Raw genomic sequence first — 26,182 nt, 5'->3', positions numbered from 1 at the left:
CACCTCAGATGTCAAATATATTGATATCAATATGCATTATGTCATATGTACAGATGTTATAAAATTATTTTAGGTTTAAATGCTTCGCTCTGGTTTTAAGATGAAGTTCAAGAAATAAAACATAATAAAAATAAAAAAGCAAAACATATCAGGGAAAGGGAGAAATAGGGCGTTGGGGAAGTCCATAAAAAAAAAAAAAAAAAAAAAAAGGAAATTTGAATGTTCAAAAAAAAAGTCCATTGCTTGATGAATATTGAGAGAGTGTCCATGAATTCTTTATAATTTCTTGTATAGTGATATTGTCCATTCAGCATTTCTCCCCCACTAGCCAGCAATTTCTCCTGCTGTTCACATGCAAACGAGTATCTCCAGCAATATATCTGAAAGACAAAAAACTCTCAGGCAAAAACTCATTAGCAAAGGTCTTAAACATTGTTTGAAGTTAAAACAAAGTACTATTTGCATGTTTACAGTTTGAAGCTAATTCACCCCCACTGCTAGAGAAGCGTCATGTTCATTCAAAAACAAATCTGGACCCTTCAACTGTTCTAATAATGTGTTATATTGTATTTTCATCTTATCATACTCCATTTTCAGGTGGTCATATTTCTGTTTTAACTGAGAAAATAGTATCCAGGTCCTTTTCTTATTATGATTTTGGTCAGCTGTTTTTCATATTAATATCACCTATGTTGACCCAGAGTTTCCTCTTTTGTTGTGATTAGATATTATCTTCTGATTTTTCTGTTCAGTGTTTGTCCTAAACAATGTGGCTACATCAATTTTGACAGCTTGCTCATTTGACTTTCTCCATAAATGATCTGCCCTCAACAATATGTCTTTTAAATCATGAGGATTCGGGGTAACTAATAAAATATTTTGTTTGATATCTTCATGCAAAGCATCTAGAAACACACTCATATGTATCAAGCCTCCACGTTAAAATGCAAGATTATTACAGACCAATAATTCCATAATCGTTGCTATCCTGTGTGACAATTCATAGGGAGATTCACTTTGCATTTGTCGGATCTTCCCATGAATAGTAACATCAGAACGTACTCCATACAAAACGCATAATAATTCCAGTAATATGTCCCTTGTCCTCAGAGGCTGAATACAGATCTGTTTAATTCTCATCCAAATACTATTTCCTATAGAACATTGCAAAACTCTTTCTAAGTCAGATGGGTTGAGACTGTACATATCTCTGACATTCTGCAAGTCACAAAACCATTTAAAAAATCTGTTAAAATCATGGCAGAGAACCATTCCTATTTGCATCTAATTCATTTATTTTCAAAGGCTTCATTAAAAGCTGAACTTCCCCTGTATTATTATTATTATTATTGTTGTAAACTGTGGTGGTCAGAGTGGGTGCGGCTGGCAATGAATTATCAGATTTAATATGAGGTTCTGTTTCATTTGATAGAAAGTTTGTGTTTGTATTTTGCTGCAGATTGCTGAATCCAAGATTTGATGCATATCTGCATTCCTGAGATCTCTTTGCAAATTCCATAATTCTTCATTTTAATTTCTCATTTTCCTCTGATAATTAATCACAACATTTAGATATCTCAAGCAAAGCTCCCCTATGGTAACTGCATGCAATTTTAAATTTACTGTCTCAGTTTCTGGGTTTTGTAACCTCTGACAAACCTTATGGCTATTATCAACTGCACTCTAACTGCGCAATTTCCTCAATCTTATCATTCAAAGAACTTTCCATTGTTAAACAGCAAGATATCAAGCCCTGCACAATACAACCTTTTATTTTACTTTCTGAAATTTTGCCATCAAAAACACTTTTCTCTAAAAATTCCTTCATCATAGTCTACATCTGCTTACATTTTTCTGGAATTTCATAAGGACCGCCATGACGCTTAATACATTTTAATACCCATCTATTAACTTTATCAGAACTGACACTAGCTTCACACTGAGTAAGCATTTTGACTATATTATTAATAATTGAAAAAAAAAATTTACTCACCGCATTTGCGGCTCCAGCTTGCCAGTTCGGGTCTTCTGGTACAGTTTCCAGTCTCCAGAGAACAATTGTGGGGTTCCAAACGTGTTTAGTCTTGTATATCAGACTCTCTTATGTCACAACCAGACATGAGAGTCACAGCACAGCTCTTGAGTCTCCATCAGACTACTGTAAACCTCACAGGATTGTTGTCATCACGACTTCTGTTACTAAGTCCTGAAAATGTTCTTCTGGTCATTTGAACGGCACCAATGTAGTGATATCATATATAGTGGAGTCAGGTTAGATAATTGATATTTAGGTATTAGTATGAGGACTATAAGTTATGTCCCGCAGCAATACCCCAAGTTCTCCAGAGTGCATTTTATTTGACTTCCAATATAGAACAAAGTCTACAGGCGATACAAATCGAATAGAGTATAGAATTCAGAGTCCCATCTCTTCCTAGACTTGTGCCTTCATATTCAGAGAATATTCTCAGTGATAAGACTGACCTCCAGAATTATATTGCCTATCCACTGAATGGTTGAGCAATTGGATTGGCCGTCTTTGATCTACATCCTGTATTTCAGAGTGACAGATAATGACCCCAGTTGGAGAAATTTGCATTCTTGCATTTTAACAAGCTTCCTCTGATATGTGTAATTAGATTACAGACAACAAAGGTGGCCTGAGCACATCAGAGTCATTATCTGCCCTTTTGATATGTGTAGTAAATCTTGCTTGGCCACTAACCCCTTTGGTCAGCAAACACCCTTTGATGTGTAATCTTGAATGCCAGTATGTAACACATATATATCGTGCCATACATATAACACAATATATGTAATACCTACACATATATATACATTATATATATATATATATATATATATATATATATATTACAACAATGTTCAGAATTTGGGAGTAGGTTTGAATTTACCACTACCTTGGGTTCATAGCGCATCCTGCATGTTTGAGTTTCTCAGTCCTGGCTAATTTTTGTGCAAATCCACTTGGCCAAATTGTGGGAAATGTGCTTGCAAACTCAGCCTGCAATATCCGTTTCACCCTTGCACAAGCTGTCACAACTATTTTTACTCCACAAAGCTTATCATTCCCCACCGATGGGGGAGAAAGGACTGTGGAGATGCCCTAAACCAGTTATATGCAATTAGCAGACCTCCAGCTGTTGCAGAACTACATCTCTTATGAGGCATAGCAAGACTCTGAAAGTCATATTCAGCTACTGGAAGGATGCAACAGAAACTCTACAGTATATACAATCAAGGTCCCACTAGATCCTTTGGTTTGTCTGTTGGGCGCAGTGGATGAGGAAATCTTTATTCCCCCCCAACTAATATAGCTGTACTTAGATTTCTGTATATAGCGCAGAAACAAGAAGCTTGATTCTGGCTATCTCCCCACACCTCCACTGAAAAACTTTGGATAGAACAGGGTAATTCTATACTTATTAGGGAACAATTAACATACCAACACAGAAATGCCAACCGAACGTTCTCTTCTATCTGGCAGACATGGTTGGATACCCCAGGACTTTCTCCACCTCAACTAATTATGTATATATTATTACAGGCATAAGTGCTTAAGCTTCTCGATGTTCCATGTCCAGACTGGGATGCAGGGGGAACTACTTGTCCCAGGTAATCTCATACAAGACGGACTGAAAAATGCATCCCTTGTCCCCTCAAACAGAGATTGTCTTTGTTGCTTATTTTCTTTTGGGAGAGCAAAATTGTGCATTATATTTGGCTAGTTGATTGGTCTTATTCCCTGCAAGGGGAAAAGACCCCCCTTTTGGTTAATCCATTATTTTTGTTCTGCTCGCTATGGGAGCAAATACCAACGTTTCTGCCTTTTTGCAGGCTTTGTGTCTTTAAGTTTGTGATTGAACTGAAGACATTGCTCAACTCAGAGTATCCAAAACCAATTAAATGTTACTATATTGCAGTTTACCAGTCCTTAAATGAGGCACCAGCATTAGCTTTTATTTTTCAGGCATGTTTTTCTTTATGTTCACCTGATAATCTTGTGAATAGCACACTTCAGGTCCCTTTGTTTCCACACATTTCCCTGTTATATCTATGGGGAGCAGCTATGGTTATCACACATTCTGGACTTTAAACATGTCTGCTTTTGTTCATCTCTATTGCATGATAGATTAATGGGATTAGCAGTTAAAACAATAGAGATGAGGTCCTTTGTGCATTCTTTTATGCTGTGTTACTAGCTAGCTTAACAGGTACTTTTTGTACACTCTTAGATTAAAAATGTGAAAATGTTTTCAGTTTGCACATTAAAGTATAAATAAAGGCAACATACACATTTTAGTAAATCCACATATAAATACCTGAAAGTTACATATGGTAATAAACATAACTGAAATTATTATTTTCCTACCATATAGCCACAATTGGGGTCTCTAATCCCTTTACCATTCATTCGCTGCTGGATAAGGTTAGTAATGGTGGGAGGAGTTCTGCAGAGTTGGCATGTAATTTCCTTCAACTGTGCTAGCATCTGCATCACCCACAGGGAACTACATTTCCCATGAGTCCTCATGCCTTCTATCATGCTCAGTCTATTTTTCATAACACATGTCCATCTATCAATCAATAGCTGGGTGTGTGCTATGTAAAACAGAGAAAGCTCAAGTTTGCTAGTTTTGCTAGTGCTGCTGCAGCAATACTCTCGGTGAAAGATGAATAAGCATTTCATATATATTTTATAATAATTATATCATTATTATTAGTTTTTAAATGCAGGTGACTTTGCACACAGATTGTTCCATTTATATGTATGCTTCTTGCTGCCTTCTTTCCTCTGTCAGCTTATGAGATAAGCCTTCAGGAAGAGCCTGTATAGACAGAGCAGTGGGCGGGGATAGGCGGTGCTGGGCAGGATATGGGGAGGAGTGGACGGAGCTTCACGGCTTGATCGGGAGAGGGAGTGGGGTGAGCCTTTGTGGGATTTCTGATGCAGGTTTTAAATCAACTCCCATCTCTAAGGAAAAAAACAAAACAGGTTTTACTTACCTGACTCTCTGTCTCCAGTAGCAGGTTGCATTAAAATCTTCTCCCTTATGCTCTAGTATATGGGTGATCTTCTCTGCATCCTCATGTACAGTGTAGGGTTGTTGGCTTTGGATTGTGGCAATTAAACACTTTATAGACAATGCCAATACTGAAGCTTTCCGTAAAAAAACAAAAAACAAAAAAAACTAATATAGTGTTCCATAACACTATGTATAGCAGGGATATGCAATTAGCGGACCTCCAGCTGTTGCCAAACTACAAGTCCCATGAGGCATAGCGAGACTCTTACAGCATCAAGCATGACACCCAGAGGCAGAGGCATGATGGGACTTGTAGTTTGGCAACAGCTGGAGGTCCGCTAATTGCATATCCCTTATGTATAGCATCAAGGCATCCCTCAATCATGTTAATGAAAGCATTTGTCTGTTTCATGTTGTCCTCTAAAATGCAAAAAAAATTGTATTGTATTGGAGCATATTGACCCAATGACATGGCTTTCCAAGCTTTGACAATAGCTTGCATATTAGCTGTATAAATGGCCAACATTTTCAGATAGAATTCACCCCACCCCCTTCCGTATACCGTTCAATGAGATGTTCTGTTAAATTAAGGTTCACCATATCTCAAACAGGACTTTTATGTTTAATACATTTCAAACAGGATTTAGGGATTTAAACCCAGCCATTTTTGCTCATCCCCAGTCAAAATATTTGTTCAGTCTAAAAAAAATAATAATAATTTAATGGGGAAAAAGCATTGAGCAAGTGGGCCTCGTTCTGCGTTAGGCATTAGAGATTCCATTTTTGATTTGATATTGCTTCAATACACTGTACTTTAACCCCCTTCCTGCCCTGGCCAATTTTCAGCTTTCGGCACTGACACACTTTGAATGAAAATTGCGCGGTCAAGCAATGCTGTACCCAAATTAAATTTTTATAATTTGTTTTCACACAAATAGAGCTTTCTTTTGGTGGCATTTAATCACTGCTTGTTTTTTATTCTTTGCTAAGAAAAAATTAAGTTTTTTTTAGTTTGTCAGTAATTTTTTTAAATAAGTAATCTAATGAGGAGGCACTGATAGGCTGCACTGATGAGCAAGGATGAGGCGGCACTGATGAGGAGACACCAATATGCCACACTGATGGGCACTGATAAGCAAAAATAGGCGGCACTGACATCACTGATGGGCATTGTTGGGGCTGCACGAATTATCAGGGCACTGATGATCAGTGCCCTGATTACCTGTACAGGTCGCCCCTGCGAGGAGATGCCGCTAATCGGTAAGTTATGAAATAGACAAGAGTACTCTCTTGCAATCATTCAGTGTGCGTTTTCTTTTCCTATGTACATAATATGGCATCTTCTTATTTGTTATACAACATACAGTTTATACTTCAACAGTTAATGGTGAGGCCGAGCCAGAAGTGACAGAATTGATTGCCAAGCAGGCTAACAGCCCCCTCTGTGTTGTATCCTGACAACTCAGACACAATACACCAAGTAAGCATATTTTTATTGGTTGCTTTCCCTCTGTCTTCTGGGAGTCTCCTTGGTTCACATTCAATGTAAGCTTACTCACTTTCAAACCTCTGTTGTATAAAGCGTTTTCATGATTTTAACTAGAACTGAACAAGGCATCAGTTCTGCAGTTGAGTTTGGGTAAGCAGCTAGGGGTGTCCTCAGTGTTGTAAGCATAGCAACTACAATCGCAGTTTGTGTTTTCTGAGTCATGAGAGACTTAAAGCGGTTCTAAAAGGCAGACGTTTTTTTTATCTTAATGCATTCTAATGCAGCCACCCTATCTCGATCCAGCAATGTTGCACAAAAGACTTGGCTGGCCAGGACTCTCCCATCCTGATTGGCTGTCAAAGTCAGGGAGCCTATGAGGAGAGAGAGGCGGGCGGGCAATAAGCAATGACTCCATGTCTAGATGGACACACAGAGCATCGGCTTGGCTCAGGTGCCCCCATAGTAAGCTGCTTGCTGTAGGGGGCACTCGGCAGGAGTGAGGGGCCAGGAGCACAGGCAAGGGATCAGACAAAATGAGGATCTGGGCTGCTCTGTGCAAAACCACTGCACAGAGCAAATGCGTATGACATGTTTGTTGTTTTTAAACAAAACAAGACAAGACTTTAGTATAACTTTAAGGCTTAGTGCCACTCTGTTGTAGTTGAACCAGGATTTTTTGGGAGGTAGCCTTTGGGTACCCATTGTACAGCCCCCTCCCTTCTACTGGATGCTTGCATAATGACTTGGGGTGACACCAGACAATCTTACTAGTCACAAGTATCAGTATTACAGTACAGAAAAAAAACTGCGCTAACCAAAACAATAAGGCAATGATGAACCAGAAGGCTGCAATTACGTGGTATAAACACAAATAAGATAGATAAAGAAAAAAACGGTGCCAGCAAAGAATTACTAGCAAACAAAGGCTAGATAAAAAGTGGATACAAATAAATGTAGATATCAACCACATAAATGTCAACCACATAAATACATTGATTGAATAAATAATGTCCCAAATGTGTTGATTAAACTTGTTGATTCCCTTTTTAACCCTTCGGGCACTTCGGCTCCCTCCCTTAAGGTGTTTCGAGATGTGTTATTAAGAGACCTTGATCAGATGGATATTAAAAAAGCCCATCTAAAGAAAACCTTGCAAGAGGGATTGGACTCCCTCTGTAATAAGGAGTTGGTAGTGAGACCAGCCGATAAGGGGGGGGGGGATTGTGGTCTTGGACAGGGCCGACTACCTCAAGGAAATGTATGAGATGCCAACACTTACACATTACTGCCATCAGACCCTAAAACCAGATATACAAGAGAGCTTGAGGCCCTTGTGGCTAAGGGATTTTATGAGGGGATTCTTACTCCAAAAGAAAGGCTGTGTTTGATACCTAAAGCCCTCCGTACGCCTATCATTTATCTAAACTGCATAAGGATCCGGTCTGCCCCCCGGGATGTCCCATTGTTAGTGGGATAGATTCAATCACGTCCCGGGTGGGCAGATATGTGGATTTCTTTTTGCAACCCCTTGTATGGAAAATACTGTCTTATGTAAAAGGACTCTAGACATATTATCAAGTTGTTATTGGATATCCCCCCTAAGGAAGGTATATGGATGGTGACTATTGATGTCACATCCCTCTACACCATCATTCCTCATACACTTGGTCTTGAGGCTGTGCAGTATTATTTGGCACAGGGTTCTGGTCTCCCTGGGAGACAGATTGACTTTCTCGTGTCTCTTCTTATATTTGCAGCTACTTCAAATTATTTTTGGTTTGATGGCCGCTTCTATAAACAAGAGACGGGTGAAGCCATGGGGGCCAAATATGCCCAAAGTTTGGCTAACCTTTTTATGGCCAAGTGGGAGAAGGATGTCATCTATTCCAAGAATATACCGCAGGTAGCACTTTGGGCAAGGTACATGGATGACATCCTCCTCCAATGGGATGGCCCCTATGCTGGTTTGGAGGAGTTTATGATAACTTTAAATCATAACCAGAGAGGGATACATCTAAAAATTTGAAGCCAGCCAGTCTGAAATTCATTATTTGCATCTCAAAGTCCTGATTAGAGGAGATCAATTGATCACTTCTACCTTTTTTAAAGTAACCGACCGTAACTCGTTAATTCAAATGAGCAGTTGTCATCATAGCTTCTGGCTTAGGGCGGTTCCTAAAAGCCAGTACCTCAGGCTCTGTAGGACTTGTTCTGATCCCCATGAGTTCCTCGAGCAAGCTGAGGTTCTGACAAGTAGGTTCTTGGAAAAGGGTTACCAGAGTGAGTTCCTCAGAGACACTCTAGAATCAGTTAAATCCACTGTGAGGGAGAACTTGTTGATCTAAAGGGGACCCCAGGATCGGGACCAGTTTCCAGTGGGTGTTCCCTTTGTTACTTCCTATTCAATTTAACACAGAGGTATCAAACAACAAATTAATAAACATTGGCATATCACCAAGAATGATATGGTATTGAATAGTATACTACCTGATAAACCAAGGGTCATCTTTAAGAATGTAACATCCTTACATAACCGTATTGCACCCAATGTCCTGAACCCCCCGGTCACTACTAGGAGTTTCTTCGACCAACTTTCAGATTTTTACCAATGTAGACGGTGCAGGGTTTGTTCTCTTAACTCCTGCAACAGTAGAAGGACTACAGCCTTTACGAGTACGGCTACCCAGAAACTACACAATATAAAGCCCTTTATTACTTGTGCCACCGTAGGGGTAGTCTACGCACTGCTGTGATCTTGTAGCCTGTAGGATGTGGGCCCGACTAAATGTCCCCTCCAGGTACGCTTGAACGAGCACATTACTAATATCACAGGTTTCAAAAACCATTCAGTATCCAAACATTATCTCCTAGTACACAATCGGGATCCGTCTAATACCCTATTTTTGGGTATTGATAAGTTCAAGCCTAACTGGAGAGGGAGCTCTCTGGTGAGGGAGATATCCAAGTTAGAAATGGCTTGGATTCATCGGTTAAAGACCTATACACCTTATGGATTAAATATCGATACCGATGTAAATGCATTTATAAATAATGCTTGATGTCATATTATGTATATGTGATACCTGGTTGTGTCATGCAAGGATGGGCTTTTTTCGGGGTTTTTTTTGTTCAGGTTTTTTTTCCAGTTTTTCTTTCTCTTTTTTGTTATTTGTGTTTTTTTTTGTTTGTACAAAGAACTCCATTCAATTTAATTCAATTTACTTAATTTTTTCTTATTTTTATATAATTTTCATTTTTTTATTATTATTATGTTTGTATTTTCGATATATATATATATATATATATATATATATATATATATATATATATATATATATATATATATATATATATTATATATATATTTTGATTCCACCTCATGTGATATATATATTTTTTTCTTACCAAATATTCACGTATTGGGTGATTAGGGTGGAATTTTTTTCCCCTCTTTAGGGGCCACTAGATAGCAGCACGGCATTGGGTTAGCCTTGCTGGTGCTCGGGTTTAAATTATCTATGTTTTTGGTCGTATGTGAATTGGGGCAGGTTTTTCTATTAGTAACCCGCTCGGTTTATATAGCTAATTTTTTATTTTTACTCAGATCATTTTCCCTTTGGATGAATGGTGCATAGCTATCTTCCATAGGTGAGCTGTTCCAGGGTCGTTGTGGGCTGGATTGGCTATCTTTCCCATAGTTAATATAGCGTTTTTGTCTTTGCCACTTCCTTGCACGTCAGAACGAGGCTTGGCTATTTATTGCGGTGAGTCAGTGTACTGCCCATCCCCATTGAAAATGTCAACGTATGACCAAACGCGTCTGGGACAGGGTACAGTGACGTCACCATGCTCGATGTGAAGGGCTCCTATAGTGCCGGCCGGCATCTTTTTATACGCTTTTTTACAAGCTTGTCTGTAAGTACAACAGCCTTCTTTTAAATAAATCGCTTAAAAACGGTATTATGCTATGGCACGTTTTTTATCATTTATGATCCGTGGACCACATGCATGAAAGAGTTTGCAGTCTCACGATCGGATGTTACATCTCCGGGGCACCCTGATCCAGTGTTTTAACCCAAGGACGGATACTACATTTTTTAATGCTGTTTAAGCCTGTCATTTTGGTAAGCGGCTCTCCATATGGTGGCGGTTTCTCACGGATGTCATAACTCACTGTGGTGCTGTCTGTCTTGATTGTTGACACCAACGAGTTTAATCAACACATTTGGGACATTATTTATTCAATTTATTTATGTGGTTGACATTTATGTGGTTCATATCTACATTTATTTGTATCCACTTTTTATCTAGCCTTCGTTTGCTAGTAATTCTTTGCTGGCACAGTTTTTTTCTTTATCTACAAGTATCAGAATAGCTGGTAGGTGCGAGAAAGGAGAAAAACTGGTAACCGCGCAAATAAGTAGAAGTCAGAAAAAAACCTCAATGAGTTACAAGACTCAAGAACATTTTAAAAACAATAGAAAATATATCAAATGTTTAAACTGAAAAAATAGACTTTTAAAAGGAAAAAAATAAAAGGTAATTTTGAAATTAACGGCATCAACGCATTTAAAAAAAGTTGGGACAGGGCAACAAAAGTCTGGCAAAGTAATTGGAAATAACCAGGAAATGCTGGAAGAACATTTTGCAATTAATTAGATGAATTGGCAACAGGTAAGTAACATGAGCATCTAAGAGAGTCAGGGTGTCTCAGAAGTAAAGATGGGCAGAGGTTAAGCAATATGTGACAACAGTTCAGAATAATTTTCTACTACATAAAATTGCAGACTTTAAGTATATCTACAGTACAATATCAAAAGATTCAGAGAAATCTCTGTGCGCAAGTGACAAGGCCAAAATGCAAAGTGGAAAACTGTTCCATGGTCGGATAAATCAAAACTTGGCATTCTTTTTTATCAACACTCAAGGGTCTGTATTTCTAATGGAATAGGGAAGCGTTAGTGTGTATAGAATGGGCAGCTTGTACATCTGGAAAGGCACCATCAATACTGAAAGATATTTCCAGGTTTTAGAGAAGTGTATGCTGCCATCCAGACATCTTTTATAAGGAAAGACTTGCATATTTAAGCAGAATAATGCTATACCGCATACTGCATTCATGACAACAGCATGGCTTCATAGTAGAAAAGTCCGGATGCTTAACTTGCTTGCCTACAGTCCAGACATTTCACCAAGTGAAAATATTTGGTGCGTCTTGAAATTTCAGAACGCGATAAAGAAAACCCAGGATTTGTTGAGCCGTTAGAATCCTATATCAGGCAAGAATGGGACAACATTCTTATGCTAAAACTAGTCTCCTCAGTTCCCAAACGTTTATGGAATGTTGTTAAAAGAAGGGGAATGCTACACTGGTACACATGGCCCTATCTCAACTGTATTGAGATGCGTTTCTGCCACCAATTTTAGAATTACCGGTACCTTATTTTTTTGTGGTACATTTTCTTGGTTCAAACATTTGATATATTTTCTATTTTCTACTGAGAATAAAGCATGGGTTCATGAGATTTGCATATCAATGCATTCTCTTTTTATGTAGATTTTTTGGGGAATTGGGGCTGTAATTAACCACTTAAGGACCGGACCAATATGCTGCTAAATGACCCAAGGGGTTTTTACAATTCGGCACTGCATCGCTTTAACAGACAATTGCGCGGTCGTGCGACGTGGCTCCCAAACAAAATTGGCGTCCTTTTTTTCCCCACAAATAGAGCTTTCTTTTGGTGGTATTTGATCATTTTTTGCGCTATAAACAAAAATAGAGTGACAATTTTGAAAAAAATGCAATATTTTTTACTTTTTGCTATAATAAATATCCCCCAAAAACACATATATAAAAACAAATTTACTCAGTTTAGGCCGATACGTATTCTTCTACCAATTTTTGGTAAAAAAAAAATCGCAATAAGCGTTTGATTGGTTTGCGCAAAATTTATAGCGTTTACAAAATAGGGGATAGTTTTATTGCATTTTTATTCATTTTATTTTTTGTACTACTAATGGCGGCGATCAGCGTTTTTTTCTCGTGACTGCGACATTATGGCGGACACTTCGGACAATTTTGACACATTTTTGGGACTATTGTAATTTTCACAGCAAAAAATGCATTTAAATTGCATTGTTTATTGTGAAAATTACAGTTGCAGTTTGGGAGTTAACCACAGGGGGCGCTTTAGGAGTTAGGGTTCACCTAGTGTGTGTTTACAACTGTAGGGGGGTGTGGCTGTAGGACTGACGTCATCGATCGAGTCTCCCTATAAAAGGGATCACTCGATCGATGCGCCGCCACAGTGAAGCACGGGGAAGCCGTGTTTACATACGGCTCTCCCCGTTCTTCAGCTCCGGGGAGCGATCGCGACGGAGCGGCTATAAACGAATAGCCGCGCCGTCGTCCCGGATCGCTCCCCGCGGGAATCTGACCGCCGCATGTAGTGAGGGGGGGTTCCCGATCGGACCCCCGACCCACGTCTAGGCAGGGACGTACAGGTACGCCAATGTGCCTGTACGTGCCATTCTGCCGACGTATATGTACATGCGGCAGTCTGGAAGCGGTTAAAGGGGTTGTAAAGGTAAAAAAATAATTTCCCTAAATAGCTTCCTTTACCTTAGTGCAGTCCTCCTTCACTTACCTCATCCTTCGATTTTGCTTTTAAATGTCCTAATTTCTTCTGAGAAATACTCACTTCCTGTTCTTCTGTCTGTAACTACACACAGTAATGTGAGGCTTTCTCCCTGGTGTAAAGAAAACCCCTGGAGGGGCGAGCAGGAGTGTCAGTACGCCCACTAACACACAGCTCCTTTCTCTATCTGCAAAGTAGAGAGCGTCCTGACTTGCCTGCTAGCCCCCCCCCCCCCCACCCCCCCTCAAGAGGCTTTCTCCACACCAGGGAGAAAGCCTTGCATTACTGTGTGTAGTTACAGACAGAAGAACAGGAAGTGAGGATTTCTCAGAAGAAATAAGGACATTTAAGGCCCCTTTCACACTGGGGCTTTTTTTTTTGCGTTATTCAAGCGTTTTTCGAGCGTTATTCGAGCAAAGCCTCATCTGCAATCCCAATGTGCTGGTAAAGCACCGCTAAGACCCTAACGTTTTAGGGTGTTTTTGCAGTGCCTCAGTGTGAAAGGGTAAGGCGTTTTTACAGCGCTTTCAATTCATTTCAATGGAGAGGGGCGTTTTTGGAGCGTTTTTTTCAGCACCCAAAGATGCTGCTTGCAGGACTCAGTGTGAAAGGGTCCATTGAGATGCATGGAGAGAGTTTTACGAGCGTTTTAATAGTGCCATTTTTAGCGCTAAAACGCTGTAAAAACGCTTCAGTGTAAAAGGGGTCTAAAAGCAAAATGGAAGGATATGGTAAGTGAAGGAGGACTGCACTAAGGTAAAGGAAGCTATTTAGGGATTTTTTTTACCTTTACAACCCCTTTAAATACCAGACAAAACAGGGGATTTTTTTTTGTATACCAGTAGAATCTAAAAGATTGACCCCTCCCTCATGTGTTACATTTTGTTACAAACATAAGGTCTTCCTTTAATCCCCAGATGGAAAGCTTTGGGGACTTATCATATACCCCATATATACAGGTGCATCTCATAAAATTAGAATATCATCAAAAAGTTCATTTATTTCAGCAATTCAATTAAAAAAAGTGAAACTCCTAGCATTTATTTATTTTAATTTTCATGATTTTGGTTTACAGATAGTAAAAACCCAAAATTAAGTACCCCAGAAAATTAGATTACATAAGACCAATTAAGGGGGGGGGATAATGGGGTTAGGACACTGTTTCTCACACAGGAAATAAAAAGACATGGCTCCCCAGGACAACTTCTCTCGATCAACGTGGAGAAAGCGTTCAATAGGGTAGACTGGGGATTCAAGATGAAAACACTAAAAGCAATGGGAGTAGGCCGAAAGATGACTAATTGGATTGAAGCACTGTATAATCGCCCAACAACCAGGGTGAAAGTCAATGGAACAGTGTCTATGCCCTTTGAGATGCAAAACAAAACCATACAGGGCTGCCGCCTGTCCCACCTATTGTTTGTCCTCTCGTTGGAGCCACTTTTGGCGGCAGTCGGAGTGCAGACATAGGGGGAATCAGGATTGGAGATGAGGGGCATAAACTAAATAAAATTTAGAGTTCCCATTTATATGGCGAGAAAAGGAACTAATATACTTGGGAGTAAAAACAGCACCATCGGAAGAGACTATTTACCAGGAAACCTTTATCCCGCTCTTGAACTAAACAAAATCAGAAATAGAATTACAATAGGACACCTCTCTTGGTTAGACAGGGTTAACATTTTTAAAATGCCAATCCTGCTTCAGATCACGTATACAATGCAAATGTTGCCAATTCCCCTCCCACAAGCATACTTTAACACACTTTAACAAAATCATTACTCCTTAGGTTTATATGGCAGAAAAAGAAGCAGAGACTACGTCTCGCAGTCCTAAAAAAAAAAAATAAAAAAATAAAAGCAGGGGGGCTGGGGGTCCCAGATATTAAAAAATATTATAATGCATTAATACTATCACAGGTGTTAGAATGGGTAAAAATTCATAAGGAAAAAAAGTTTATTAACTTGGGATTGGATACACAAGGAAAAATGGGAATTTAATTCACCTTTGATACCACTAAAAAAACAAATTTTCTTATACCGGGGAAAGGGAGATTGTTTGGGGAATGGATAAAAAAAAAAAAAAGATGCATAATTAAAAGACATCACGAGGAAAGGTAAAATATACACGTTACAGGAGTTAAAACAAAAAAAGGAGTTATAGGTTATAGATGAATGGCGGTACTCCCAGCTGAAACACTTTGCTACATCATTACTGCAGCCACTACGATCTGAGGAGGATTTACGACCGATTGAGCGGCTATCTATGGCAGAAGGAACAGGAGGGGGAACTCCAGAAAGGTCCTTGTGAGATGACAAGGGCCAGAAATGCCGCCATTCATAACAAAGTGGGAAGAAAAATTGGGGAGAGTAGAAAAAGACCAGGATCGGGGAAAATGTTTTAAGTTGACACACTCCACGGCAACAGACAGTAATACTATCAAAATGAATTACAAATGCATAACACACTTGTTTATAACACCAGATAAGGCAAACAAGTATCAAAAGGAATTTTCACATTGTGGGGAGGTGGGAACGATGGCCCATATATGGTGGACGTGTCCAAAAATTAAAAAAATATTGGAGAGAGGTGTTGAAGGTAATTAAAGAGATAACTAGTATAGAGATCCTGGAAGACCCATGGGGGTGTTTGTTTCATGGGATAAGAGTGTCAAAATAAACAATATCTGAGAACACAAGTGTCCCACCTAATAAACGCTGCTAAAAGCTTAATAACCTAACATTGGCAAGAGAAGGAAAGACCCAAGATGGGAAGTTGGTAGAAAAGTAGATGAGATCTTCAATATAGAATATCTTAGATTCTGTGCAGAAGAAAGAATAGAACATTTTGAAAGTATATGGAAAATCTAGAGAGAGTTTGAGCAGTCAGGGAGATATGTAGAATTCATGAGAGCAGAGGAAGGGTCGGGAGCCACGGTACGGGTATAGACAAAGAAAGGGGGGAAAAGAATAGAACAAATGAGGGTGGCATTAAAGTATTAAAAGGGGATTTAGTTTATGTTGAGTGATGCATTTTATATTTGGATATTGATGTATTTATTTCTAAAAAAAAATTTTTTGAAGAGATTGAAAAAAAATAAAAAAATAATGATCTCCATGTCTCAAAAGTGCATTTTAACATGAGTACAAAAAATGAAAAAAAAAAAAAAAGGCTCTGGCAGCAAATGAGATAAACATTACACAATTGTGTTAAAATGCATTGCAGGATCAATGCCTTCCAATGCAATCACAAGGTCATCATTCTTGTATGTTCTTCAACTATAAATATCAAATACAAAAATAACAGCAAACTTGACACTGACAATACAGCATGCATGGTCACCTGATTCCTTCTCTGCTGCAGCATGGGAAGAAATAATAATTTAAATATTAGAAAAGAAGGATCTTTGGACATTCTGGTAATACAGATGAAATGCATTGTGTTGCAAAACCGTTTTACCAACAATTCTGTCATAACCCTATGAATTCAAAACTGAACTGAAGCCTTAAACAACAAAAATAATGAAGCCAGACAAAAAAAATAAAATAATCTATTTTTAAATGCAAATCACATATGGATGTAAAAAGGAGTATGTGGAAAACTAGAAGTGTAAATTTGGTGCAACAGTGCTCATTGCAGATCTCCACCAACACCTTTGTGCGGACTAAAAAAAAAATACTGTGCTCAATTCTTGCCTTGCTCCAAATTTTCCAATGCCTCCATATTCACACCACATACAAGAGGAATCTTGTAGCACTGAGAATGGGTGGGGGCATATCAGTAGCTGCAGAAATTGCACACTCATTGGTTATTTCACTCAGCAAGAACAAGCCATCCCCAACTGGCCTGTACTGTCAGTAAACAGTGGTTTACCTATTATTGGCTGGAATTTCCTGGGTTACACATGTGTTTGGACTAAGATGAATTGCAAGTTATATGAGTGGCTAGAGTTCAGCTTTAGGTTTCTCTTCCCAATACACTGCAAACAGAAAACCACCAGTAGCGGAGTAGAACACCACACGTTTATCATACATTTTAAAGATAGAAATGGCAAATGTAAGATAACCATTATCCAATATGTCTAGTGCACACAGTATATCTATAGATTGTGTGTATATATATATATATATATATCTATATATCTATATATATATATATATACACACATACATACATATATACACATACACACACACACACACTTTATTGCCAAAAGTATTGGGGTGTCTGACTTTACATGCACATGAACGTGTTCAAACCAAGCATCAGAATTGGGAAGAAAGGGGATTTAAGTGACTTTGAACATGGCATGGTTGTTGGTGATGACGGACTGTTCTGAATGTTTCAAAAACTGCTCATCTACTGATATTGCCCAAATTGTCCCCTCTGCTCCTCCCAAGACCTCCTGATCTCTAGCTCCCTTGTTACCTCCTCCTATGCTCGCATTCAGGACTTCACCAGAGCCTCTCCCATCCTAGAACTCCCTGCCCCAGAAAGTTCGATCAGCCCCTAACCTGTCCGACTAAGAGCACCCTGAAAACTCACTTATTCAGGGAAGCCTATCCCACACCCACCTAGCAACTGTCCCAGAGCCCCCTTCATCAAAATATTCACCTCCCTTTAGAATGTAAGCTCTACGAGCAGGGTCCTCCTGTCCTTTCTGTATTGAACTGTACTGTAATTGTGCTGTCCCCCTATACATTGCAAAGTGCTACATAAACTGTTGGAGCTATATAAATTGTGTACAATAATAATATAATAATAATCTACTGAGATTTTCGCGCACAACCATCTCTAGAGTTTACAGAGTATGATCCAAAAAAGAGAAAATATCCAGTGAGCAGCAGTTGTGTGGACCAAAATGCCTTTTGATGTCAGAGGAGAATGGGCAGACTGGTTTGAGATAGAAAGGCAACCGTAACTCAACCGCAACTCAAAAAAACACTCATTACAACCAATGGGTGTGCAGAATACCAGCCAAGAACAGAAAACCAAGGCTAAAATTCACACAAGCACACCAAAATTGGACAATAGAAAAAAGTTGCCTGGTCTGATGATTCTCGATTTCAGCTGCGACATTCAGATGGTAGGGTCAGAATTTGGCATTACAACATGAAAGCATGGATTAATCCTACCTTGTATCAACAGTTCAGGCTGGTGGTGGTGGTGGTGGTGTAATGGTGTGGGGGATATTTTCTTAGCACACTTTGGGCCCCTTGATATAAATCGAGCATCGTTTAACTGCCTGAGTATTGTTGCTGACCAAGTCCAACCCTTTATGAGTACAGTGTACCCATCTTCTGATGGCTACTTTCAGCAGGAACATGCACCATGTCACAAAGCTCAAATCATCTCTTTATTTAACATGGCAATGCATTCACTGTACTCAAATGGCCTCTACAGTCCACACATCTCAATCCAATAAAGCACATTTGGCATGTGGTCGAATGGGAGATTTGTATCATGGATGTGCAGCACAAATCTTTAGCAACAGCGTGATGCCATCATGTCAATATTGCCCAAAATCTCCAAGGAATGTTTCCAACAGCTTGTTGAGTTATATTTTCCATTCTGAAAGCAAAAGGGTGTCCAACCCGGTACTAGCAAGGTGTACCTACAGTAATAGTGTCTGTCGAGTGTACGTGATGCATACTGTATGTGTCTAAACATGAACAAAAGTCTCTCAAGTAGAAAAAAAAACTACTAGTTTTTACTGTACTCCAGGCAGAAAACAAAAATCAAAATAAATGTTGTTATTCACTAATATCACCGATTATAATTTTAAAAACAATGACTACCTAAATGTATCTCAATAATAGGAATGTGTAGTAACCTAGCAGCAATCAGAGTGGGAAAGTATATATAGATACACAAATGTTGGCGATACAGTGCCATTCGATACTGTAGGTTTTCTTTATCCCATTGCAGAAATGTTCTCATAATTTAAGAGATGTGCAGAGTATTCAAAATAAAGCTATAAACACTAAATATAATAGTAAATTATGATAAACTGTCCATTGAGGCATACCCCCTGCAACACCTGTGATCTAATATTGGTTTCCATGGTGATGCAATGGTCTTTTTGTTTTACCCAATTACTCCACTTTGACTTATTCCTGCTCGTCACACGAGTGACCAGGAAAGGTCTCATCTGCTAAACCAACAACTTACACTGTGCAAGCTTCCTTAAAAAAGGATGCTTGGATCATTTTGTTAAATATTGAAAAATAAATAGAATATTAAATTAGTGGCGTGTTATGGTCTATATATATTTTTATTTGGGAATGTCGCGTCTCTTCCTGTATATAAAATAAAAAATCTAAAGCATATGTAGGCTATTTCAGGCTTACAGCAGTATCTGATACTGAGCTATTTTATTATCTTTACTCCATCAATAGGGTATTTGGAGAATTCTCAGACCATTTATGTTATCTAAAACCCAGTGATATAAATGCAAACTATTTTTAGAGTGTTATATTTTCCATTCTGTATTCATTTTTGTTCTGTATAACAGATTTAAACTATTTTGATAGAAAATGAATGTCAACAATTGTAGCAGTGTCTAAAGCAGCACTCAACAGTTAGTTATACGTCTTTATGGCAATTAAAAAAAGAACATAAAGACTGCAATGTGCCCCTCCCCAATCACTATACCTACCATCTGTGTCATGCTAGGGGGCTTTCACACTCACACCATGCTTGATAACTCAATGTACCTGGATTTTGACCTTAAAGTATGTATAATATACTATTATGTGTACTTCCATATGTTGTTGTATGAAGTTACAATGTGCGTCTGTAAATTGTATATGACATTTTTTTTCAATTAAATGGATTGACACTCAAAAGAATATACAGAATTATATATTTACAGTAAAGCTGTAGCAAGGAAGAAAAGCTAATCAAACTGTTTGAACAGTAGGCAATGTTAGACTGAACACTTCTTATGATAATCTTCCAGATAAATCTACTGCAACCCCTTGAAAGGTCTTGAGGGTTTTTGGGAATAAGTGAAGCAGGTTCACCACATCCTGCAATGAAGGACATAATATCCGAGGAACCCGAATAATATCAGGATCAAACACTGTTGCATGTGTCTGCTGGAGGGAAGGCATGCCTAACGTTATGCAAATATCAGCTTTCAGAATGTATTTTTTCCAAAAGGTGTGAGGTGCCTTTGGCGGCGCTGTCATGTTTACTGCAGCAAAATATACCGTACTTGCTATACAGAAGTTAAGCTTAGTGATTCATTTTTTTTAAAACGGTTTACCCACTCATATGTAGTAAGCTATCCACTTCTGGTGTTTGAATTCAAGTTGTCTGAGTGAATCAGCAAAAATACAATAAAAACAATCGTCACTCTGATCTCTATGGAAACTGAGGAGCATATAATGTTGATTATGTCTACTTTATGTCTTAGCTAGGAATTCTTTTCTCTACTACAGGTGTGCTAAACCTATTAAAAGAGGAATTAAAGTCAGTAAATAAAAAAAAAACTGCTATGAGGTAAGGCTTTTTGGCAGAAGAGATAAGCAAACTATCTTCTGCCAAAAATGGAAAAAATAAACCTCATTCCCCTTACTTACATCAATGTTTAATTTTGTGTGCAGTGCACTCTCTCCGCTCATTCCCATCATCTGTAAAATACCGAGAATGGAGCCAGGTCTCCGATCCCAGATGATGCAATGACTGAAATTACATGATCAGTGACCACTCAATAACCATAGAGGAGGGATGCTGAACTTGGAGGAAACAGCAGAGAATAGGACAGCAGAAGGGAGTGGAGCAGCAAAAGCAAGACTGGACCTGCCAGTGCTTGAGAACAGCACACTATGCTGTGTATATTTGAAAAATATAGCAAGAGCCCCTACCCAGCTGGTATATAGTTCCACTTTAAGTACACAGCAAAGCAAAAAAATCCTGAAGTAAAAACCTGGCAGTTAAAAAAATAAAAATACAATAACACCTATCAAAAGTGTTGGTGAAAAGTTGGTTTCATTGGTTTGGAAATTTTTTGTGCTGAAAAGTAGTTGAAATTAGGGTTGCAACTACCGATTATTTTCATAATCAATTAGTTAGCCGATTATTGTTTCGATATATCAGTTAATAACCTTAAAAAAAGTGTGGTGCATAATTTAGTTAATATGTAAAGTTTAAAAAAAAAAAAGACAATTTATTCTTAAATATCCCTATGAAGTAAATAATCAACTATATGGTTAGGGAGCAAAATCTCTAATCCACTCTAAGAATAACTGACAGAATAGATATACTGTATATACTATTAGAGGGTGAATCTGGTAAATACCATCAGACTCAGTTTTTCAAACAGAACTGTAATATATTATATACTGGCCATACAACGTCTTCCTTCAAAAAAATAAAAAGTTAAGAACATTTGTTTGACTTTCTAATCACCAGCGGGGTAAAATCGACATTCGTTTTCAACCACAGTAATGGGAAAGTTTAGAAATAATAGAAAACTTCTTGGTCAAAGGAATTTTCAGACCGTGTATGTGGTTTTCGTTCAGAAATTACATTCATTTTGAATGTTAAAGGCAAGTGAAAATTTCAAACAACATTCTTTCACTCAGTGAATGTACAAAGATTTTTCGTATTAATATAATATTAACAGTGATTATCGTATTTATCGGCGTATAACGTGCACTTTTTTCCCCTTAAAATCAGGGGGAAATCTTGGGTGCGCGGTATACGCCGATACCCGCTTTCTGAGCGCCGATGCCGACATATACCGAGTGCAGTACACTCGGGTACACTCGACTGGGTTCGGCCACGCTCGGCTCCGCAGTTACTTACAGTTGCCCGGCGTCCATCGGCGGCCTTGTCCGATCTGGTGTCCTTCTGCGGCATTCGTGGTGTCCTCCCCTCTTCTCCCGCGCTGTTTCTGAGCGCCGCTGCCGACATATACCGAGTGCAGTACACTCGGGTACACTCAGCTGGGCTCGGCTCCGTGAGAGGAGCCGAGCGTGGCTGAGCCCAGCCGAGTGTACTGCACTCGGTATATGTCGGCGGCGTTCAAAAACAGCGAGGGAGAAGCGGGGAGGACACCACGAACGCCGCAGACGGACACCAGACCGGACAAGGCCGCCGATGGATGCCAGGCAACTGTAAGTAACTGCATCTGTAAATTGTCAGTATTTTTTTTCCCCTAGGATTCTCCTCTAGGTTTGGGGTGCGCACTATACGTCGGTGCGCGCTATAGGGCGCTAAATACCGTATTTGCTCTTTTTGTACTATAAAGGGCTAGTTTTTATTTTTAAAACCCATTATGTTACTGGCCGAATAATTGAATATGAAATAGTAATAAAATTCCTAATTGATTAGTTGTTTTCGGCCCTCGTTGAAATGGCTTGAAAATTGCCGTTGTGTGCGAGGTCAGCACATGTCTAACCATATATGTAAAGCAGAAGTACAGCCAAAGCTTGTTTGGCTGAAGCCCACTGTCGGCTGACATCACAGAGCCGGTCCAGGCTTGGGAAGGATCACCCATATGCCTGGAGCCGCTGAGAGCCTGAGCCAGCCGCTCCTGCCCCCTCCACAGCCCAGCACCCCAGTGAGTGTGGGGGGGGGCAGAGCAGAGTGCTGGGGGCTGACAGTCACCAGCTCTCTACTCACGGACTGAGAACCGAGCGATCTGCTATGCTTGATCACTCTGTTCTCAGTGATAGAGCAGGCAGGGGGCAGATGCAGCATTGGACCGATGCTGCATTCAACTAGGTAAGTATGATTCATAAAAAAATAAATAAAAAATCCTGTACTTCTCTTTTAAGCAATTTTATTGCTTCTAATCAGCTTTTGTTACGAATATTTCCTGGTCTTTTTGAAAATTAGGATTATTGATAAAAGCTAACTCAAGCCCATCAAATTGTCACAAAAGCAAGGCATAAGGAAATGATAGAGATGCTTTTTTATCATACAAGTGCACAATTTTAAAGGGACAGGTTGTGATTTAAATATGAAATATCTCATTACTGATTGTTTGTTAATACGCTTCAGGGCTGTAATCCTTATCTGTGATTTACACATCCCACATTCAGTCCCAACAATCTGTCCATGACCAGGTCCACCGGGGAAAGCCCCAGCATATCCAGCCACGGAGCCCAAAGATTCTCATATTTCCGTGTGCTCCCTCTGTGTTGGTAGATACGTTTCTCCATACGTAGCAGATCTCCTATCTTAACAATCCATTCCCTCGAGGTCGGAGGGTTCATCCGATTTCCAGTAAAACATAATCAACTTCCTAGCCTGGAATAGCACTCTATGAACAGCCTCCCTTGTGTACACCTCCACCACATACGCCTCCAATACACCCAATAGACATACCCTGGGGTTCACAGGTATAGATACCCCAAATACCGAGTTGACAGTACTCACTACATCGGCCCAGTATTTATGCAGTTTGGGGCATCTCCACAGGAGATGGATAAAATCCCCATGGTCACGCTTACATCTAGCGCATGTATCTTTATTTTGCATCCCCATCAACTGCAATCTATGCAGCGTATAGTATACCCTAAAGATGATATATAATTGAGTGAGCCGCTGGGCCACATTCAGTGAACAAATGCTCACCCTTTGAAATATCTCGTCCCAATGTTCTCCATCCAGTTGGCCCATTTCCCTCTCCCACTTTTCTCTCACTGGTATTGAATGCTGCCCCAAGAAGTTCTGTAATAGGATGGCATAGCACTGAGAGATAAATCTCTTCGAAGACACAGCATCCCCAATGAGACTGAATACCGGGGTTGGCGACATTCAGAAGACCTACTCTGAGCCCTTACTGCGTGCTGGAGCTGCAGGTACTGAAAAAGCATTGAGGACGGAAGCCCATAGTCCGTCCGCAGATCTGCAAACGGTCTAAGCCTTCCATGTCTAAAAACGTGTTTGACATGCGTGATCCCATATGGTTTCCACCCAGTCCCTATATGTAGTTTAGCCAGCTCTGTGTAAGTATCATTAAGCCATAGGGGGCTATATTCAGTGTATCCATCAGCCTGTTGAATATACTTGCATTTATTCCACACTTTTTGTATGAGATTGTACATAGGATATTTCTTATTTGGTTTGGCAAAAGCCAAGGCTTCCAGTGCCATGGGGATGGGTCCATCCCCCACCGCGTGGAGCATTAGTGCCCGAGAGGAGCCAGCCTGCTCACTCCCAAAGCACCCCACCAGGTGTTGCAACTGTGCCGCCAGGTAGTACAACCACGGGTTGGGCAGTGCCAGCCCGCCGTTGTCTTTGGGCCTCCGAAGATGCTCCAATTTAATCCTGGGCGGCTTATTCTTCCATATTAAAGATCGGAAGATGGAGTTCACTATTCGGAAATTTTTTAGAGGGATCACCACCGGGGCATTGTAAAGACAGTAAAGCAATTGCTGCATTAGAATCATCTTTACCAGGTTCACCTTGCCTGCCACCGAGATGCGGAGATTGTTCCACGATTTGACACGTTCTCTAAACCTCTGGAGCAGGGGGGAAATGTTCAAGTGGCTAAAATCTCTCGGCTTGGCCGTCACATGGATCCCCAGGTACTTAAAGGAAGCCCGTGACAGGTATGGGGCAGGATGAAGTCACCGTTTGTGTGGCCTCCCCGTCCAACAGCAATAGGGCAGATTTTGACCAGTTGATCTGTAGGCCAGAGTACACTCCAGACCTCTTAATTGTTGCCATGGCCTCTCGAAGGGACGTGTCAGTATCCCCCAGCATAAGCAAGGTGTCGTCCGCATAAAGCATCACCTTCTCCTGCAGGGGGCCATAGCAAAACCCCACAATGCTCGGACTAGCTCTAATCTCTATAGCCAGGGGTTCAATGGCTAATGCGAAGAGGAGAGGGAACAGCGGGCAGCCTTGCCTCGTCCCCCTCCCCAGCGAAAATCCGTGGGACAGACACCCGAAGGCCCTGATAGCAGCCTCCGGCCGACTGTAAAGTAGGCGTACCCATGCTATATACGTGTTACCGAACCCGAATCGCGCCAGCACTGCCCACAAGTAATTCCAATCAATGCTGTCAAATGCCTCAGCGGCGTCTAAGGACAGCAGAGGCCTGCTTCCTATATTGTCTGCATCGGACTGCATATTCAAAAATAACCGCCGCAGATTAATGGCAGTGGATTTATTCGGCATAAACCCTGCCTGATCGCCATGTATAAGGGAAGTTATAAAACAGTATTCAACCGCATTGCTAGCACCTTCGCCAGGATCTTTATGTCACATTGTAGCAATGAGATTAGCCTGTAAGAACCTGGTTCAACTGGATCCTTGCCTGGTTTAAGGAGCAGTACAATATTCGCTTTTGCCATGGAGGGCAGAAGCTCACCAGCTCCCAGAGCTGCGTTAAACACCCGGAGCAAACACTGCAGCAAGACAGCCGCATGTTGCTTATACACTTACATGGGGATCCCATCCTCCCCTGGTGCCTTGCAATTAGGGAACAGTCCCACCGCCTCCTGCAGTTCCTCTACTGTGAGTGGTGCGTCCAACCCCACCCTCTGCTCTGCCGTTAGTCTAGGAAATGTCAAACAATTCAGCTACTGCTCCAGATCCGCCCCTGCATAGGCAGCGTCAGGGCAGTACAGCTCCTCATAGAACCCCGCCAACTCCTGCATAATAAGTTCTGGTGAGTTAACAATGGGCCCAGCTTTGGATTTTATTGCCCCTATGGTAGGGGACCTCTGTTGAGAATTCGCTATTCGAGCAAGCATACGTCCCGTTTTCTCCCCTTCCTCAAAAAATGCCTGCTTGGTGAAAAACCTATTTTTTCGGCCTTGGAGGAAAGCACCCGCTCATAAGCAGACTGAGCGGCCTGCCACGCCTCCCTGGCCGAGTCAGAGGGATCCAAAACATATTGCCGCTCCAGATCCTCCACCCTCTCCTCAAGCTCCATCGCAGATGTGGCCTTTTTAACCTTGGTAATTTCGGTTATCAAAATCCCTCTCAAAAACATTTTAAATGCCTCCCAATGTTGCATACAAGAACCCTCTGGGTCCTGG

General features: G+C 40.2%; 1 protein-coding gene across 15 annotated transcripts in view; it reads right to left on the bottom strand.

Annotated features, from left to right (window-relative positions):
* CADPS2 (calcium dependent secretion activator 2) overlaps positions 1–26,182 on the bottom strand; it is a 777,539-nt gene that overhangs the window by 265,878 nt on the left and 485,479 nt on the right. For 8 of the 15 annotated variants that reach the window (XM_040343717.1, XM_040343721.1, XM_040343726.1 and 5 more), the window contains exon 17: positions 16,518–16,532. The exons of 6 other annotated variants lie outside the window; for them this stretch is intronic. In XM_040343717.1, coding sequence (XP_040199651.1) covers positions 16,518–16,532 — 15 coding nt within the window. The remainder of the gene's footprint in view (positions 1–16,517; positions 16,533–26,182) is intronic. One more of the 15 variants, XM_040343718.1, reaches the window with a different exon arrangement.

This window comes from Rana temporaria, chromosome 3 (assembly GCF_905171775.1).
Source record: "Rana temporaria chromosome 3, aRanTem1.1, whole genome shotgun sequence".
Lineage (NCBI taxonomy): Eukaryota > Metazoa > Chordata > Amphibia > Anura > Ranidae > Rana > Rana temporaria.
The sequence above is the reverse complement of the archived record's forward strand: the minus strand, read 5'-3'. Positions and strand labels throughout refer to the sequence as shown.